We start from the raw sequence: 20702 nt of genomic DNA on the forward strand, positions 1-20702 counted from the left end.
TATTTCTTTTTAAAATGGGTCACTCTGCTCGTGACTTACCTTGGATTAGGATCTTGATCTCCCCTCTAGGGCTAGAAAATAAAACATAGGTCGACCCCGTACGGTGTCCTCGATTATTCCTTTTGGTAACTTTGGTAGTTAATTAATTGATCGTAAAACTATCATGAGCTTTATTAATTTGTGTTGAGCCTGTTCGAACTAATTAACCTAATTAAATTGAAATTAATCAAAACGTGATAAACTTCAAGTTTTAAAAGAATAAAAGAATAAAATAATTTTATTAAAAGAATGTTGGGCGTTACGAGAAAACTGTATCTCTGGGAAGTTATGCTCACATTAACAACGTGTACACTTTGAGTCCTTCCAGAAAAGAATCATTCAACCCCGAAGAACACACGCCCATTGCAACCCGTGCCCGCCAAAGAAGACCTCTCAACCTCCCGTTCACGTCTCTGGCTCGGTCTTCACATCCAAAACCCTAGTTCGCCAAAAAAAAAAAAAAAACAAGTTATCATATAAATCCATTTAAGCATCAAAATCAAGCTTCATAGATCCTACACTCAAGTTTGATAACAAAAGTAAAGAAAACTAGAAAAGAAGAGAACAGCTGCATGAAATGGGGCACTTAGAAGTTCAAAATTTCCAAAGAATCATCTTCATAGATCGAACATAATATAATAGTACAAAACGAAGGATGAGAGAGAATCAAGAATCTAGCCTTAGCGGGCTAACTATTGGCAGATATTGGTTTCTTTGGACTTTCCCTTTCGAGTTTCCCCTCAATGTTTATGAAACCTGCTAGGGAGAGATTTCTACAATGCCCTCTCCAACCGATATGGGATCTCACAATCCACCCTCCTTCGGGGGGCCCAACGTCCTCGCTGGTACTTGTTCTCCTCTCCAAACGATGTAGGATCTCACAATCCACCCCCCTTCGTGGCCCAGCGTCCTTGTTGGCACTCGTTTTCCTCTACAATTAATGTGGGATCTCACAATCCACCCCCTTTGGGGGCTAGCATCTTCGCTAGCACATCTCCCGGTGTCCACCCCCCTTCAAGGCTCAACGCCCTCGTTGGCACACCGCCCAATGTCTGGTTTTGATATCATTTGTAACAGCTCAAGCTCACCGCTAACAGATATTATCCTCTTTGGACTTCCCTTTTCAAGCTTCCCCTCAAGGTTTTTAAAACGCGTCTGCTAGGGAGAGGTTTTCACACCCTTATAAAGAATGCTTCGATCCCCTCTCCAACCGATGTGGGATCTCACATAGACCCTGCTATGAACAAAACGTTCCTACACAGAAGGTTGCAAGGTGTTACCAATCATGCTTGTCCAAGGCATGTTACCCATAGTTGCATGCCCGTTGCATCCCAAAACCCTTAAGTTATATCACTTTATTGTTTTCTTTTACCACTTTCATGATATATAGTTTCCTTATTGTATTTTCTAAGCATACGACGTTTCGACAAACGTCCCGTAAGAACACGATTGTGACACAAGGCATAAAAAGAAAGATACGTGCTTACCGATTGATCCGGAAAATTATGAGCAATGCCAATCAGATTAATGATGAACTTGAAGATGGGTTGATGTCAAAAAACTCATTTCCAGATGTAGGGGAAGACTCAAATGTTAACGTTGTGGAAGTTTGTGTCTGGCCTGCCTTCGGGGTTTGGCTCTGTTGCTCCTTACGCATATCTCTCATTGCCTTGAACCTCAAATCTTCATTATAAGAACTTGGTTCTAGAACCAGGTCTGGAATTTCCAATCGTCCTTCGAGCATGTTCACCACTTCCGACATCGAAGGCCTTATCGATGGTGAAGCATGCGTACAGAGAAGGGCAATTTTCACCATGTTTCTCGCTTCATACCAGTTGATTTCCGACTTCAACTTCTCATCAACCAGCTCGACGAGGTTCCCAGATTGTTGCAAGTGACAGGCCTGAGATTTAAGTTCACTGAAAGTATCAGCAATTTTAAGGTCAGATCAGAAAATAAAAGAAAGGGACACGACGAGCAGCGGATTACCCAGTCGAGAAGACAAACACAAGTGTCACTTGGTACGTAGTCATTGTTGCTTCTTCCACTGATAACTTCCAACGCCACGACTCCAAAACTATAAACGTCTGCTTTGTGGGTCAGATAACCCCAGAGAGCATATTCCGGAGCCATATATCCACTGAAACAGAGAGATTTAACATAAACGAGGTTATCATGAACAACGGTTTTATTCTGGAGCATATATATGTCGGGGTCTCGTTAAATGATATGATTGGAACATACATGGTCCCAGCCACTCGGGTCGTGATGTGAGTCTTCTCCTCATCGTCATGCTTAGCCAAACCAAAATCAGATATCTTAGGATTCAGTTTGCCATCCAATAGCACATTAGTAGCTTTGATGTCTCTGTGAACAATTTTGAGGCTAGATTCCTCATGGAGATATGCTAAGCCTTTTGCTATACCAATACAGATTCTAAGCCTGCTTGGCCAATCTAAATTAAGACGACTGCACTCTGGACCTATAAAACAAAACAACAAAGAGAAACTAAACAAAAAAATAACGATAGGAAAAACGAGCCAACGAGCCAACGAGCCGGAGCTATATCATGCAAATGATCGACAGAGAAAAGGAATTATTATCTAGTAAAACGACCAACGAGACCCGAACAAGTATTTGAAGTCGAACTGACCAAATAGCGCTCGGGCAAGGCAATTGTTTTCCAAATGTTCATACACCAACAACAGTTGATCCCCTTCAATACAACATCCAAGGAGCTTGACTAGATTCGGGTGTTGCAAATAAGAGATCACTCCTATCTCGTTCAGAAATTCGCGATTCCCTTGCTTTGATTTGGACGAGAGCTGCTTAATTGCTACGACGGTACCATCAGCCAACTGACCCTGCAAATCGACCTTATATAAGCACTTCCCTTCATCAAAATTAGACGACCAGTTAAGTAATAATACCTTATAAACAGGGCCAAAACCGCCTTCTCCGATTTTATTAGAAGAATCGAAATCATTGGTGGCAGCTTTTATTTGTTTCAATGTAAAAATTCCAGTTTGTACGTCTATTCCTGCAACATCTGTTCATGGTGGTATAGATGAAATAAGGTAATAATGTTGGATGTCATCATGAGAGATGTTCTAAAATGTTACAGATAGAAACAATTGCAGATAAAAGTTCTAAATTGTGACAGCATGCAATCCGAACGCACCTGTATCGTCTTTACCCTGCCCGAATACTTGAAGGGTGCCTTTCCAATGAAGAAATCCTACTATGATGATTATAGAAAGGCATAATAATCCAACCCTTACGAAGATAGCTACAGTTTTCATTTGACCACTTTCAAAGATTGAACAATATTTAAGATCTGCTCAAAGGATAAAAACACCATTCATTCTCAAGGAAACCATTTGAGTCGAACCGAAAACTACGATATCTAGTTAAAAATGAGCTAAACTGAAGCGGGAGCGGATAAGTATAGGTTTTGAAATGAAATATTCAATTCCTAAGCACAGGTACTACACAAGACAAGATCATAGACATAAGGCATGAAGAACAAGAGAGATTTATAAACGACTGACCAGAATAAACAGAAATAGCTGATACCAGTGGACCATAAACTCCTCTATCAGGAATTCGTGTTGTTCCTTTTCCAGCCCAATAGAATCGGATCTCGAGGACGTGGTTAATTACGTTAACGTTATCAAACTGCAATTCTATCAGTTTTTGAGCTCCTCCTGCCCTTTTTTTAATTTCAAAATTCTCCAATACTAACTTTTCCTGTATAAAGTATACTTATGAGGCAATCTGCAAACTCCAATATTGCTTACTCCTTTTTAATTATTATGACAAATACCTGAATGTAGATATTAAATATCCGTCTTCCAAGACTAGTATATGTCTTGTCATTTGTAAATCGTAACTCCACGAAATGAATCTTCACTGTGTAGTTTCCATTTTCCAAGCATTGATGGAAATAAGTGAGCGAAATTGGACAACGACGTGCTGTTGAATATATATGGGAAACGTTTGATGAAGGCAGCGAAAAAGAGTAACGTGTATTTTGGTAATCGTGATCATCCATGAAATCTCCAGTACTACTCAATCCCCAGTAGCTATTATAATCAACATATAATTTTGCCGTCCCTCCTTCAACATCTGCATCCCCATTGTATAAAATGTCGTTGTTGTCTATCACATTAGTCAAGTCATACCCACCGCAATTGATGAACCAACATCTTGAATCTGTCATTAAGAAAAGAGAAGGTGAGAAAAACACCAGATCATCTCCAAGATTTTTATACATTAACACTATGAGATCCTACATCGGTTGGAGAAGGGAACAAAGTACTCCTTATAAGGGTGTGGAAACCTCTCCCTAATAGACGCGTTTTAAAACCGTGAGACTGATGGCGATACGTAATGGGCCAAAGCGGATAATATCTGTTAGGGGTGGGCTTGGGCTATTACAAATGGTATCAGAGCCAGATATTGGCTAGTGTGCCAGCAAGGACGCTGGGCCCCAAGGGAGGTAGATTGTGAGATCCCATATCGGTTGGAGAGGGGAACAAAGTACTCCTTATAAGTTGTGGAAACCTCTCCTTAATAGACGCATTTTAAAACCATGAAGCTGATGGCGATACCTAACGGGCCAAAGCGAACAATATCTGTTAGAGGTGGACTTGGGTTGTTACAAATAATATCAGAGCCAGATACTGGCCTGTGTGCCAGCGAAGAAGCTGGGCTCTCAAGGGGGATGGATTGTGAGATCCCACCTCGGTTGGAGAGGGGAACAAAGTACTCCTATAAGCATGTGGAAACCTCCCTAAAAGACGTGTTTCAAAACCGTGAGGCTGATAGCGGTACGTAACGGGCCAAAGCGGACAATATCTGATAGCGGTGGGCTTGGGTTGTTACAAACACATTTATTACTACTTACTAACTGTTAACGTAACTACAGTAGAAACTATTTACTATTTATGTCTTAGGATAAAAGCCACTGCTAAGGTTCACTATATTCTCTCTATAAATATAAATATGAATAAATTACCGGTCAGCTTCTTAATACTAAAACTAGGAAACAGCATGTATAACATTCCTTTTTCTCTATTTCAGAAGGATTATCACTTACATTTTGAACAGATGGAATCCTTCAAGCAGGGGAGACTTTCCCGCCTCCTATAACATGACCGAGTCAACAGAGAATAGACACGGGATATCAGCACAAAACATGTATATGTGGCAAGAATTCTTCTGTTACTCTGCAAGAGAACTTCATTTAAAAGGATAAAACTAGAGCAACTTACAAGGAGTCGCTGGAGGAAGAACTTCGATACAAGTTCAGATTCATATTCCTGTCGCGATATTGGGAAAAAATCAACTTTTTTCACTCGAAAATATCTCAAAGAATATTTTCCAGAAGTATATCTTACATATTCTTTCTACAAACATACTGCTCAGGACCTTGCCATGTAAAGTTATTGAATGAAAGATCTCTGCATGAGAGCATATTGTCATACTTGTTAGAATGAGATAAGCAATGTTATCTTTTGGCTGATGTTATTTTGTAGAGTATTAAAAGATGTCGTTATGCTAGAATGCTCATCTCCTAGTTCATATATAATTTCACGTGATTAGTTAAACTACCAATTATAGAAGCATCCACATAGCAGAAAAGTAAAAGTAAATAAAGAACGAAAACATGTCAACCAAAGATTGAAAACGAAAAAGAAAAAAAAAGGATAATAGGCTATAGGTGGTCTTGGGTAGAACAAGATCTCAAATGATTATATTTTTACGTCAATGTCGATAACTACCTAATTGCAAGGTAACATTCTCGTTCCGAGTTTGCATGGTAAAAAGACATCCATTAGTTTTCTCAATTTTTGCAGCCTAATGTTTATCACTAGATATAATCGCTCCAAAAAAAAAAAAAAAAAAAAAAAAGTATAAAGCTTCTACAAGGCTTTATAAGTGATCAATATGTTATAATTTACAGCTTGACCCACCTAATTTTCACCACAGTCAAAACTTGTGTTTCTTTTTGTTAGTTCATGAACCCCTTTATGTCCTACGTAATAACAAATATCAATTTTTTTACCAAGTCCTCCACCATATGCAGATGGTAGTTGTCATTAACAACATTTTGAATATTCACTTTACCTTGTAGATCAGTTTGAAATTAAGAAAAATAGTAAATTTCATACTGATGTGAGATGCAAGATGAGGTATTTGAAGGTTAAAATCTCATGGAAGTGCCTATGGCCTAACTAAATCCAAGTCTGAAGTGGACTGTCGCCTGTCAAGAAATGCTTTTGCATTAATTCTCCACTTTATTGAAAATATATTAACAAACTATCTTAACTAAAAATGTAACGGCCCAAGCCCACCGCTAGTAGATATTGTCCTCTTTGGGTTTTTCCTTTCGGACTTCCCCTCAAGGTTTTTAAAACACATCTGCTAGGGAGAGGTTTCCACACCCTTGTAAAGAATGTTTCGTTCTCTTCCCCAACCGATGTGGGATCTGACAATCCACCTCCCTTCGGGGCCCAGCGTACACGCTGGCACTTATTCCTTCTCCAAGCGATATGGGACCCCCCAATCCATCCCCCTTCGGGACGCAACGTCCTTGCTGGCACACTGCCTCATATCCACCCCCCTTTGCGGCTCAGCCTCTTCGTTGGCACATCGCCCGGTGTCTAACTCTGATACCATTTGTAACGACCCGACCCACTGTTAGCAAATATTGTTCTCTTTGGGCTTTCTCTCTCGGGCTTCCTCTCAAGGTTTTTAAAACGCTTCAACTAGGGAGAGGTTTCCACACCCTTATAAAGAATACTTCGTTCTCCTCCCCAACCGATGTAGGATCTCACAAGAAACACGGAAGGTTCTGAAATAATTACTTAGGAAAACGTATCGACTATAATGCACAAAAATAAAAGAACCAACACCAGTCAAAACGTTCCTCCATTGGTGATGTAATAAATAAAAGAGTATCATCAACTGCAAAGTTACTAATCAAAAGAAGGGTTTGCCAAATTGAGGGTACTCCAAATATCTGACAAGAGACAGCACTCCACAATAATAGACAAACAAAACAAAGAGTCAAAGAAAATAAACTTGATAGATTATAAATGTGTTAGGAGAAAGGAAAAAATAAAGATAAGTAAGAAGCTTACACATTAGTTCCATCCTTCAATATTGAATCTGGTATGTTGCCACTCAGCATATTGCCAGTTAAGAAGCTAATAAAAGCAAAATAAACAAAATAAAACAATTGATCAGGAGACTGGTACGCATTAGAAGAAGCAATTATAAGCATTTCAAAATTATTTGTTTTGTGACATGCTTGTCTATACTCCAACAAAACTGGAAAATTTATCAAAACAGAGAGTTGTCAACTTACAGAAATCTAATGCGCTCCAAGTCTATATCCTCTGGAACTTCCCCAGTCAACTGATTAAAGCTGAGGTCCCTGTCAGTCACGACGAAAAAATAACCAAATTGAATCTATAAGATACATAAAAACTACAGCTGAGCCCGATAGCGTGGGCATGTGACCCTAGCATGGGCAAACAAAAAATTCAGAGGGCTTGAAAGAATTTGTGAAATTGAAAAAGATACATAAAAACTACAGAAAAAAATAAATAAATAAACCTTTCTATTAGTAGAAAATCATAAAATCAAGAAACTAAGTATAAAATATCTCATATATAGTCATCTTTCTCTCAACGATGTCTTTATCATTTGATCCAATATACACTCCAAGAGAAGCAAAGAAAAACAATATTTCAACTATCATAGAACAAAAATAAAGGTACATGACGCTAATTTATAAATAAGTATACTTCCAGTTAAGGGCTGAATTTTATTAAGCTGACAAAATTCTATGATCTCTTTTGCTATAATACCCCTAACGTAAGAAGACATGTGTTAACAATTCTTATCTTTGATTAGAAACACAAAATCTCAAGGACTAGAAAGTAAAAGGAAAGGTTGGACGATAAGGTAACGTTCACTGAACAAACAAAAGTTTTAGCATGTCATACCATACACATTCATAGAGTATCAGTGATCATAAACATGCCAGGAGCATACACGTCTTACTTACATCATTTCCATAGTCTGTATCGTCCACAAATATGGAGGTATCTTTCCAGCAATGTTGCAATTTCTCAGAACCCTAAAAGAGATCAACGAATAAGACTGAAAAAAAGAATAACATGCTCTAATGGATTATGTAGAGATGTTGCTCAAAAGAATTCAGACAGCATAGACATTCGACTTACAATTGAACCAAGCCTGTCATGTTCACCAACTCAGGAAAATCCTGCGTTGGCCCACGAATATCGCTGATCCTCCTATATTAACAAAATCCATAAAATATTGAGTTTTATCATTGATCTGTTGGATGAAAAAGTATCAAATTGAGTACTACTTACAAATCCTCTAAGTTAATCAAAAGGGATATGTTTGCAGGAATTGGTCCCTGAAGTCCACTTCCATGTAGTACTCTTCAATAATTCAATTTTAAATGGTATTAATAACTGATAAAGTAAATTTAACATATTTTTGTTTCTCAAAAAACGAATGAAACTTGAACATTTTCTAAAACGCTTACAATCTATAGAGTAGTTTCCAATTCTGTATGAAGTCGGGTATGGTTCCCGTCAGGTTGTTATCACTAATTCGGCTGCCATGCAAAGAAAGTAATTTGGACAAATGACTCAACATACTTCGAGAAAGGTGAATGTAATAAAAACTTACAAATCTATTAGGTTTCCCAGACCAGCAAACGTAGTGGGCAATGTGCCAGTTAGTTGATTAGATGATAGCACCCTGCATATACAGTGTTAAATCAATAAACTATTAATTTTGTACCACAAAAAAAAAGAAAAAAAAAAAAAAAAAAAAAAAAAAAAAAAAAGAAAAGGAAAGTATGTGAAAGAAAGCTGATAACATCTTACAAGGTTTCTAGGTTGCTTAACCTCCCAAGTTCTGATGGAATTGCTCCAGAAAATTGGTTTGCTTCAAGGGACCTGATTTTACCAAATATACAAATGAGATATGGGCACATAAAAGACGGGAAGGGGGGAAGAAGGATCATAACTCGATGTTCTTTGAGCTATTAAATGAGTGGAAAGAGAGTTGAACAACACGCTTTCATTTTTTTAAGGTCAAAGTGACGATAACATGACAGATTATGTTTTAAAGAAAACGGCAATCTTTGTGTTATTAATAACCAATGCATCATACCCTGAAGAGAGAAAAAAGAAAATGAACAAACTGTGTCAAAACTTACAGGTGTGCTAGTGTAGTAATATTCCCCAATTCCACTGGTATTTCCCCTGAGAACCGATTTACAAGAAGAGAGCTGCAGGATATTCACTAGATAGTTTATTAGAGGAATAAATCAGTACATCAACAACAAAAGACACAAGATCTTACATTGACGTCACCCGCAATAGCGCCCACTCCCGAGGTATATTACCATGAAGGTAATTGTAAGAAAAATCACTACACCAAGTCAACAAGTGGCTTAGAGTTTTTCCTAAAGAAAGAATCTCCACATACAACTTTAAGATAGACAAACTGCATTTACATTTCTTTCAGGTACCGAAGCTTGACGATTTCAGGTGGAAGAACACCGGGCAGATTGTGTCTTCTGAATTCTCTGATATGAAAAGAAAACAAGCAAAAGAAATTACAATTTAAAAATCAAGACAAGAAAAGACAAGTGTTGGTAGGAAAAGAATTCGAAAGACGACAGAATGCTATAAGCACTAATGATTTACTCCGCGCTTCATGAGCGAGACACTATTTATTTCAAAGATAATCTTAATAATGTTTAGGGTGTTTCATTCACAAAATGTGCAAAAGAAGTCAGCAGAAGTTCAAATGCAATTGGCGTCCCCTTACATGGTGAATTATCATCCTTCCAACATTTATTCATTCACCTAAGCCCTTGTTTTTATGATGAAAATCTTGAAAAGAATCAGATAATGTAATGATTAACAGCAATCATAATCTTCAATAGAATCGTGGCACCTACCTTTGATCGAACTCCTTAATTCTGAAAAGCTTTTACATTCAAATAGAAAAGATCTAACTTATCAACAAAGTGGAGATTCTTGGCGTCGAACTAAACTTCAATTATGTTGCAATTTATTTCAACGAGACATGCATAAATACAAGAAACTTGACGTTGGAAAAGAAAGTTATCATATAGCCATTGATCCTAGAAGTTTAAGTGGGACAGAAAATTGCACCAAATACCATATCAAGCTTGGAATCAATGTTAAGAAATAAGATAGAGGATTATACATCTTTATGACATGACAAAGTGTGTTGTCCTCGAGGAGGCAATCACAAACAATTTTACTCGAAGATCCCCTCTGGGGGTTTTCTGTTAACCCAAACATTTCAACGGCACAGGACTCATCATTGAATTTCCAATAAACTGCACCTAATGTTCTCGTAATTTGCTGTAGAGCATCGACTATACAAAATGAAAAGCCAGAAGGTTAGAAAATAGTTAGTTATGATATGACTGTGATAAACAATCATAAATGAAAACTTATCAGCCAACATTCGAAACATATAACGGTTTCGTCATATTTCATCTAAATAAGGAAAAAAAAATGATAAATAAATTGTGGTTCCTTTGATGTTAGTGTAAATAACCTTGGACATCTCATCTAGAGTATTCAACAACCATATTTGAATCTGTTGAGTTATGAGTTTTTCCTTTTTAATTACATTCAGTTTTTTAATTTAATGTTGTAAGTTTCTTCTTTACAAGTTAGATCTAACATTTCAACTTATGAACTTCCATGTGAAGTTTGTATCACCATTTTTTTTCTACTTCAGTAGAAGCTTATTCATCTATTTGATTTCATACTCTTATTCTCCATTTTCTCTCTTTGTTCAACAAACAATGAGACTTTGATTGGATTATTGCTTCCGCAATATTTTTTCATCCCTCATTTTTTTTCAATAGTGGTGTCAAAGCCTTAGATTTAAAGGGTTGTGTTTTCAAATGACAGCGCGAAATTCCATTTTTGTGTTTTTGAAAATGTCTTCTAATTTTAGTGTAACTTCCCTCCACATTTTAATGGTGAAAGCTGCTAATTTTTGGTTAATGCAATCATATCTCAAGGCACTTGGTTTCTGGGAATCATTAGGAGAAAATCCAAAGCTGAATCAAATCAAACTACATGAAGAGGAGAAATTCAAGAAACCCAAGGCTTTATTCGTGATACATGTCACTTTATCTGATCCTATATTTGCTAGGATTATTGATTGTAAAATTCCAAAAGACGCTTGGGATAAATTGCAAGAGGAATTTGAAAGAAGTGCGAGGGTGAAATGTGTCAAATTATGGACTCTCAAGAGAGGGTTTGAGTTACCAAAAATGAAGGATTCAGATTATATGAGGGAATACACGACAGAAGTGATGAACAATAAGACTAGTTGGTGAAATATTTTCAGATAAAAGAGTTGGGAAAAAGTAATGGTTAGTGTTCCTAGCAAATTTGAGTCGAAGATCTCAGCCATAGAAGTGTCTTTTGACTTGACTACCGTCTCTAACGCAGAGTTAAATGAGCAAATTACAAGCCCAAAAACGAAGGGATGCTGCACATTGGGTACTCTCTGAAAAAAGTTACTAAAGAAAGTTCTGGCAGAAGCTGATGTACAACTATTTTCGTGCTCAATAGACTACCTATAAGAGCATTTAAGGGCAAGACTCCTTATGAAGCTTGGTTGAGTAGAAAACGTTCCATTAAGAACTTGAAGATTTTTGGATCTATACGTTACTCTTTTGTTCCTTCTATTAAGAGCTCCAAACTTGATGAGAAGACAATTAAGGAAGTATTTATTGGCTATTTTGTTGATTCAAAAGGGTATAGAATTTTTTATTTGAACACTCAAAAAGTTATCTCGAGTCGTGATATCATCCACCATTATTGACCACTTGAAAAGTTTCTTCTTGGGATTTTGAAGGGTAAACAATTGTGAAGAGACTCATCCACCAGTTTTGAAATCTTAGAACAAAATGAATCTTCTTTTGATTCAATTGATTCTAATGATCAAGGTTAGCCTCCTCTTTCAAATGATGATGACCTTGTTCATGCAACTAGTGATAATCCAAATTACAAGGTGAGATCACTTGCTTATGCATGTGAAGGTCGTAATCATGTTATTGTTGAACAGATAGCTATTATGAAGCTTCGCAGCCTTCTGAATGGATTCCTGCTATTAAAGAAGAATTGTTGATGATCAATAAAAATAATACATGGGACCTTCTAGAGAAACCACGAGGAAAGAACGTCTTGGGTCTGAAATGGGTGTTCAGAGTGAAATATAATTCTGATTGTTCAATCAACAAATATTGCGAGAATCCACGTTGGTTGGGGAGGAGAACAAAGTATTCTTTATAAGGGTGTAGAAACCTCTCCTTAGCAGACGCGTTTTAAAAACCTTGAGGGGAAGCTCAAAGGAAAAGCACAAAGAGAAAAATATATGCTAGCGGTGGGCTTAGGCGGTTACAAATATAAAATAAGGTTAGTGGTAAAGGTAATGAACAACAACTTGGGGCTGATTATGGAGACACATTTGCTCCAATTGCATGACACGACACAATACAATTGATTATTGCTTTAGCTGCACACTTGGGGTGGAAAATATTTTATCTAGATGTCAAATAAGCTTTTTGGAATTGTGTTCTTGAAGAAGACGTGGATAGAGAAAACAAACAATACAGTCTGAAGAAAGCTCTCTATGGGTTAAGCAGGCACGTCGTGCTTTTTATAGTAAGATTGATTCCTACTTGCTTCTTTAAAGTTTCAGAAGAAGTATGAGCGAAACTACTATCTATGCTAAGGTTGGTGATAACTTTAATCATTTCATTCTTTTTGTGAGATCCCACATCGGTTGGAGAGAGGAATGAAACACTCCTTATAAGGTGTGGAAACCAGTCCCTAATAGACGCATTTAAAAACCTTGAGGGGAAGTCCAGAAGGGAAAGTCTAAATAGGACAATATCGGTTGGCGATGGGCTTGGACTGTTACAAATGGTATCAGAGTCAGACATCGAGCGGTGTGCCAGCAAGTACGCGAGGCTCCCAAGAGGGGTGGATTGTGAGATCCCACATTGGTTAGAGAGGGAAATGAAGCATTCCTTATAAGAGTGTGGAAACTTCTCCCTAGCATACGCGTTTCAAGATTGTGAGGCTGATGGCAATACGTAACAAGCTAAAACGGACAATGTCTGCTAGTGGTGGGTTAGGGCTGTTACACTTTTTCTTTGACTCGGAATGATTATCACATGTTACCATGATCGCATCCCTCATGGTTTTTTTTTTTTTTTCATGGGAAGAAAGGAGCAATTTGCAGACCCTGATGTGAATGGATCTTGTTGCACGTGAAAAAGTAGGAAGACCTTAAGCCAAGACCCTAACTTTTCCCTAAACTTTGCTTTTTGGCAGAGAGAAGTCGAGGACAGGAAATCGGCATCAACAACTTTCGACAATGCCACTTCACTCAATATTGGAGTGAGCTTTAATCATTCCAGCACTGAAGGATAAAAAGGTCACCTTAAGCATTTACTTGAACCTTTTCTATTCTACCAGCACTCACTCCGAAATGGCACCACTGCTAAGCAAGTGCTTGTTGTTCACTTATTAAGAAACGAGCTAAGCTTGTCGTTAAATTCCAACGATTCAGAATTCACAGCAATGGCTAACACTTCCAACTAAACAATTCTTAGCAGCTGACATCAATGCAAAATCATGGTGATAAAACAAACTTATGGGAATCTTTTCGTTTATCTATTTCGAAAGAAAACTTAGGGGAGTCTAACTCTTTAGAGGTGGTTTCTTACAAGAACGACGAATCGAATTGCCTAAACATTCCATTAAAACAGTTTTCTGTAATCTGAAACGTTCAAACAACAAATGACTGATTGAACCAAAAGATTAAAAGAATCGTGTGCAGAATTGCTATCAGCAATCTTCAAACAATCCTTGGATTAAACATAACATAACAACAACTCCAAATTCATATCACAGCAGAATCTAAAAACTCCATAGATGCTTAAACCATAGAATTTCATAGGATAACTAATTTGCATTAGGCAACAAAGAAAAACCAGCAAGAACATTATCCAATTCAAGCTCACAACCTTCATTTCCATGAAGGAAAAGGGGGAAAAAAAAATGTACCCTCTTCTTTGGGAAGCCTGGAATCTGCAAATCTCAAGAGATTAAGAACAATGAAAACGAAGAAGCTCTTCGCCACCATCATCACCGAACTAGTTCTTCAACAATCTGAACTGAAAACTGAAAACACAAAGAACAGTATGAGTAACAATCAATACCGCTACAGGCATTAATTGTTCAATCAGTGTACATTACCGGTTCAAATTCGCCTAGGTCTGGAATGGGTTGGATTGCCTGTTCGCTGCAGCAAAACTCGTTTTCTCCTCCTCCGTGATAATGAGATTGAGCCAAATTCACCAAGAAATGCAGCAAAATTTTAAAAGATATCGGTTTCTGGGCTTGTTCATTCTGGATTGTTACCCGCATTCGAGAGCTGAAATGGGGTACAATCAAAACAACCAAACCCAGAAACCCAAATTTAAAAGATTTTGACTGGAGCTGACAACAAATTTCAGGGTTCAGGGGAGATTCCAAGCGGTTGGTTTGCTGGCATTTACGAAATCAAAAGCATGTAGAAATTTCGGAATTAGAAACCTGCACGGCGTCTGTGTGCAATTTTTTTTAGTAACACTCATAAAGTTGGAATATTTTGGAATTATAAACCTCAAAATAGCTTTTTTTTTTGCTTACTATTTAAGAAAAATCTTAATTTTCATTGTCACATTGTAATTATACTAAGTTCATTAGAAATATCCACTCGGTCAGGTAGGGTCGGGAGTCTTCCATCGACTCTCCACAATGGTATGATATTGTCCACTTTGAGTATAAGCTCTGATAACTTTGCTTTGGGCTTCTCCAAAAGGTCTCGTACCTATGAAGATAGTATTATTTGATTATAAACCCACGATCACTCCCTAAATTAGTCGATGTGGGACTGTCATCCAACACCTCCCCTCGAACAAAGTCTAAATCGAGGCTCGACTCCTTTTTCTTTTGGAGTCTTAGTCATTTTTTACTATGCCTTCGAGGAGGCTTGACTCCTTTTCTTTTGGAGTTCTTTGTTCGACATTTGAGGATTCTATTGACATGACTAAGTTTGGGGCATGACTCTGATACAAGATTAAATGAACACGACTCTCCACAATGGTATGATATTGTCCACTTTGAGCATAAGCTCTCATGGCTTTTCTTTGGGCTTCATCTTCTTCTCTTTCCTCGAGTTCATTGTGAGGACGTGCAGGATCAAGTTCCCCCATATAATTTTTCTTATTTTTTAATATATTTTTTAAAAAAATTAATAGATTTATATATTTTTCTTTTTTCAATATAATTTCTATTAAAAAAACGTAAAATGTCATAATAAATCTAATAATATTTCATCAACAAAAAAAAAAAAAAAATTATAATTATAACAAAAAAATATACTTCAATATATATAATAGTTGTGTGTCTTAGTTTTGATAATATATAGATATATTTATATATTTATATATATAAAGTGAGGTAAGGTGGGGAGACAGAGAATATAATCTCGATCTCTAATCTCGTTTAGCTAATAAAGAAAAATTCTTCATCAATGTCCCTTTAAGCAGGGATTCTAATCTCGATCTCTAATCTCGTTTAGCTAATAAAGAAAAATTCTTCATCAATGTCCCTTTAAGCAGGGATTCTCTGCTCCATTTAGGACTAATTTATGTGGAGGTCCCCCGAGTTAAATAGACATCTCTAATATTATTGCATTATAAACTTTTTATTTGATTGATTTAATAATTTAGTTTAAAAAGTATCTATATCGAACATTTCACCTATCAAAATTCGATAAATTCGACGTTTACGATGAACCATGTTTGGTAATATATAAATAAAAATCGAATCTTTTTATGTTGTATCACATCTAATAATGAAAGAGGATTTTAAGAGATTGATTATTTAGGTAAAATCTATTGGACAATGGAAGTCCGACTAATTTAAGGAATGATCATGAATTTATAATAAAAGAATACTCTCTCCATTGGTGTGAGGCATTCGGGAAGCCCAAAGCAAAGAAATGAGAGCTTATACTCAAAGTGGACAATATCATGCCACTGTGGAGAGTCGTGTTCGTCTAACATGGTATCCAAAACTTAGTCGTGCCAATAGATTGGAGTCGAGTCTTGATTAAGGGGAGGTTAAAGTAATTGTACAAAATAATATAATTTTTGATAGTGTCGCGTTTCAAAAATACTCATGAACCTTCACAAGTAACATAATTTATGAAGTATCGATAAACGGTTTATGTTCATATATTGACGGTAAGAATTTTATCTGTTAATACCACACAAATCCTCGGTGTTTAAATGTCTAATATCAATTTCTTCTATGCAATTGATAGCTACAAGACCTCTCATCTCCAGCAGGCTGCATCAGACAAGTAGAAATGTACAACTACAAGACACCAGCTAGACATTGGAATAACCGTGGCTTAAGGACAAATCATCATCCTTGTAAGAAAATTATGAGCAAACAAGCAGCAGTTGTCTTAAATGATGCAACCAGAGAGATTTGTTCATGCAGAGCATGATGAAGCAGAGTATCTCGTTAGCCCGGCACGAGTTAGCTTCAATGTCTCTTCGACATCGACCGTTGATTATGATTCGATTCGTTCTCCAATTCGTTCTCCATACTACAAGTCCATCGACTTCAAGATCGTTATATCAAATAGAACACAATTCAAATGGTGTTCTTACATTTCAGCTTTTATACTACTTGTAATCATAGCACTTGCACTTCTCCTCAACTTTTTACCTCACAAACATGACAGCCATGAAGCCTCAAACAATCACACAGGTGCAGTTCATCAAGCTCTAGAGTTTTTCGATGCTCAAAAATGTAAGAACCCCCTTAACTCGAAGTGTTCGTGTGATCTTTCCATGCTCCTAACTGATAAAAAGCTTTTTCTCAGCTGGTAGGTATCCCGAAAATAGTCCAGTAGACTTTCGAGGAGATTCGGGCTTGGACGACGGAGTTTCAAGCAATAAACCAGATGACCTAGTCGGAGGTTTCTATGATTCTGGAAACAATATCAAGTTCACTTTCCCTACAGCTTATACCATTACTCTTCTAAGCTGGAGTGTGATTGAGTATCATTCTAAGTATGCAGACATGAATGAGCTTGATCATGTAAAGGACATCATCAAATGGGGAACTGATTATTTGCTCAAAGTTTTTGTAGCCCCAAATTCAACTTCTGATCAAACCATAATATATTCTCAGGTAAGCCATATGACATCTCAATAAGAACAATTAAGATATTCACAGTGCAGTTATTCCACAATATTGAACCTTCCAATGACAAGTTTATTACCCAACATTATCTCTAATGCATGGTTGCTAGGTTGGAACTGTCGGTAAATGTAAGATCCCACGTCGATTGGAGAGGGAAATGAAGCATCCCTTATAAGGGTGTAGAAACCTTTCCTTGGCAGACGTGTTTTAAAATCGTGAGGCTAATGACGATATGTAATGGGTTAAAACGGACAGTATCTGCTAACGATGGACTTGGGCTGTTACAAATGGTATTAGACCCAGACACTAAACGGTGTGCCAGCGAGGACGCTGGCCCCCAAGGGGGGGATTGTAAGATCCCACGTCGATTGGAAAGGGGAACGAAACATCCCTTATAAGGATGTGGAACCCTCTCCCTAGCAAACACATTTTAAAATTGTGAAGCTGACAACGTTACGTAACGGGTTAATGCGAACAATATCTGCTAACGATGGGCTTGAGTTGTTACAAATGGTATCAGACACCAAACAGTGTGCCAGCGAGAACGCTGGCCCCCAAGAGGGGTGGATTGTGAGACCCCACATCGACAGTAAGGCTCAAAATAATATAATAAAATAATAAATGGTCTTTGCTCGAAGTTTTTGTAGCCCCAAATGCAATTTTTGATCAAATCATAATATATTCTCAAGTAAGTGATATGACCTCTAAATAAGAACAATTAAGATATTCACAGTAGTTTATTACTCAACAGTATCTCTAATTCATGGTTGCTAGGTAGGATCTGTCAGTAACGATAGTAAGGCTCAAAATAATGACAACTGCTGGCAAAGACCAGAAGATATGAGATATACGAGACCTGTTTCGGAGTGTGATGCCCGGGCTTCAGATCTCGCTGGAGAGGTTGTCGCAGCGTTATCGGCTGCATCGTTAGTATTCAAAGAAGATAACAACTATTCAGGAGAATTAGCAAAAGCTGCAGAGAAATTGTTTGAGCAAGTGACTAAATTAGACCCAAGTGAGCAAGGAACTTATACCTTAGTTGATTCATGTGGAGGAGAAGCAAGAAACTTCTACAACTCATCAGGTTTCATGGATGAATTGACATGGGCAGGAACTTGGTTGTTCTTTGCAACCGGAAACGCTTCATATCTTGCATATTCTACTGATGCTGTCCGGTTTCAGTTAGCACGGACCGAGGTAGCAAGTATTGACCAAGGGATTTTCGATTGGAACAATAAGTTCAGTGCAACAGCGGTAACTTGAATCGAAGTCTTATTTGAATTTCTAATAAAAGATGGAAGGTTTACACTGCTACTCTTTCAATAGGTACTATTGACACGCCTTCTCTATTTTCATGACATTGGCTACCCGTACGAATATGCCCTACGAGCATCATCAAACATGACAGAGATCCTCATGTGTTCTTATCTCATTCAGCAACACTTCAACAGGACACCAGGTAAAACATCTGTTCGGATCTCATAGATCGTATAAACTTACCATCCATAGAAATAATATGTGTAGGTTTGTTTCCAGTAATAAGCTATTCTTTCAATCATGAATATAGGTGGACTGATCCTCCTAAGGCCTGCTGATGGAGCACCACTACAGTTTGCTGCAACAGCATCATTCCTCAGTAAATTGTACAGTGATTACCTTGATCTCTTGGGAGCATCTTATATGAGTTGCATTTTTGCCAATCCTGGCTTTTCTCTGGAAAAGTTGAAGGCCTTCTCCAGGTCTCAGGCAAGTGCAGAACTATTTTCTTCGTCTTCTATATCCAAAAAATGTAGATTGTACCAACATTCCCCGAAATCATCTGTAACAGCCCAAGCCCAAGCCCACCGCTTGTAGATATTGTCCTCTTTGGGCTTTCCCTTAAGGTTTTAAAATGTGTCCATTAGGGAGATGTTTCCACACCATTATAAGGAATGTTTCGTTCCCCTCTCCAACCGACGTGGGATCTCACAATCCATCCCCCCTTAGGGTCCCAGTGTCCTCGTTGGCACACCGCCCGATGTCTGGCTCTGATACCATTCCTAACAGCTCAAGCCCACCACTAGCAAATATTGTCCTTTTTAGGTTTTCCCTTCCAGGCTTCCCCTCAAGGTTTTAAAACACATCTACTAGGGAGAGACTTCCACACCTTTATAAGAAATGCTTCGTTCCTCTCTCCAACCGATATGGGGTCTCACAATCCACATCCCCTTTGGGGGCCAGCATGCTCGCTGGCACACCCTGCCCAATGTCTAGATATGATACCATTTATAACAGCCCAAACCCACCACAAGCAAATATTGTCCTCTTTGGGTTTTTCCTTCCGAACTTCTCCTCAAGATTTTAAAACATGTCCACTAGGGAGAGGTTTCCATACCATTATAAGAAATGCTTCGTTCCTTTCTCCAACTGAGGGTGGATCTCACCATCTTGACAAGATACAGAAGGTTCTACATTCTGAGAAGGGAGGAAAGTAAAACTAGTTTTATACTATATTTTGAGAACCATTATTTTCCGGTTTCCAAAGAAGTTTTCACACTTGTCTAATTAGAAACAAGACCTAACATATTTTAGAAACATTGACATAAAAATCCTTCAGTTTAGATATCAGAATTTAATAGTGTCCAACATTTTCAGCTCAACTACATACTTGGAGACAATCCAATGAAAATGAGCTACGTAGTTGGCTACGGAAACAACTACCCCACCCATGTCCACCACAGGGGTGCCTCAATTCCTTGGGATGGTCAATTCTATTCATGTGCTGAAGGAGATAGATGGCTGTTATCTAAGGCTTCAAACCCAAATCTTCTTATCGGAGCCATGGTGGCAGGACCAGACAAGTTCGACCACTTCTCAGACGATAGGGGAAAACCTTGGTTTACTGAACCGACAATAGCAAGCAATGCAGGTTTAGTTGCAGCGCTTGTTGCTCTACATGACTATCCAGGTGATGTTTCAGTTTATAATGGTAAAAATATAGGCATAGATCAGATGTCTATCTTTGATAGAATACCTATGGCTTCTCTAGCTCCTTGAAAGTCCTAAGATATATGTTTAACTTCTTAGAATAACAGAAATTTGACTTCAGAAATCTTCACTATGTAATATCCCACACTCTTTCTTACATGCAAGAGTCTGAAATTTTTGTTTCTTCCCAATTCCACGACTTTCTTGAGTAAATACCTACGCAATCTCACAACTTTTTATGACGGCTTGCTTTATTTCCATACAAGCTAATATTGTTCACTTTGGCCAGTTACGTATAGCCGT

General features: G+C 37.7%; 2 protein-coding genes across 3 annotated transcripts; one reads left to right on the forward strand and one right to left on the reverse strand.

The window, feature by feature from the left end:
- Positions 1 to 259: 259 nt before the first annotated feature.
- On the reverse strand, positions 260 to 14795 carry LOC111801427 (putative LRR receptor-like serine/threonine-protein kinase RFK1). 2 transcript variants are annotated; one of them, XM_023685423.2, is made up of 26 exons: positions 14424 to 14794; positions 14232 to 14348; positions 10333 to 10507; positions 9611 to 9682; positions 9457 to 9525; positions 9311 to 9382; positions 8976 to 9047; positions 8776 to 8847; positions 8630 to 8701; positions 8451 to 8522; positions 8298 to 8369; positions 8120 to 8191; positions 7415 to 7483; positions 7188 to 7253; positions 5442 to 5504; positions 5316 to 5363; positions 5141 to 5187; positions 3866 to 4254; positions 3591 to 3789; positions 3221 to 3376; positions 2970 to 3088; positions 2693 to 2903; positions 2284 to 2521; positions 2029 to 2179; positions 1527 to 1942; positions 260 to 478 (listed from the first exon to the last, which is right to left on the reverse strand). In XM_023685423.2, exons 2-25 carry the CDS (start codon positions 14311 to 14313, stop codon positions 1559 to 1561), a joined length of 3042 nt encoding a protein of 1013 aa, XP_023541191.2. In that variant the 5' UTR covers positions 14314 to 14348; positions 14424 to 14794; the 3' UTR covers positions 260 to 478; positions 1527 to 1558. The 2 variants fall into 2 exon arrangements, with proteins under 2 accessions (XP_023541191.2, XP_086982951.1); XM_087126825.1 differs by lacking the exon at positions 260 to 478 and adding an exon at positions 776 to 1293 and having other exon boundaries at positions 14424 to 14795.
- Positions 14796 to 16440: 1645 nt separating this feature from the next.
- On the forward strand, positions 16441 to 20468 carry LOC111801429 (endoglucanase 9-like). Its single transcript, XM_087126622.1, has 6 exons — positions 16441 to 17036; positions 17110 to 17420; positions 18207 to 18686; positions 18759 to 18891; positions 19000 to 19178; positions 20067 to 20468. Exons 1-6 carry the CDS (start codon positions 16691 to 16693, stop codon positions 20466 to 20468), a joined length of 1851 nt encoding a protein of 616 aa, XP_086982748.1. The 5' UTR covers positions 16441 to 16690.
- Positions 20469 to 20702: the final 234 nt, after the last annotated feature.

This window comes from Cucurbita pepo, chromosome 9, assembly GCF_057944985.1.
Source record: "Cucurbita pepo subsp. pepo isolate OVF chromosome 9, ASM5794498v1, whole genome shotgun sequence".
NCBI lineage: Eukaryota > Viridiplantae > Streptophyta > Magnoliopsida > Cucurbitales > Cucurbitaceae > Cucurbita > Cucurbita pepo.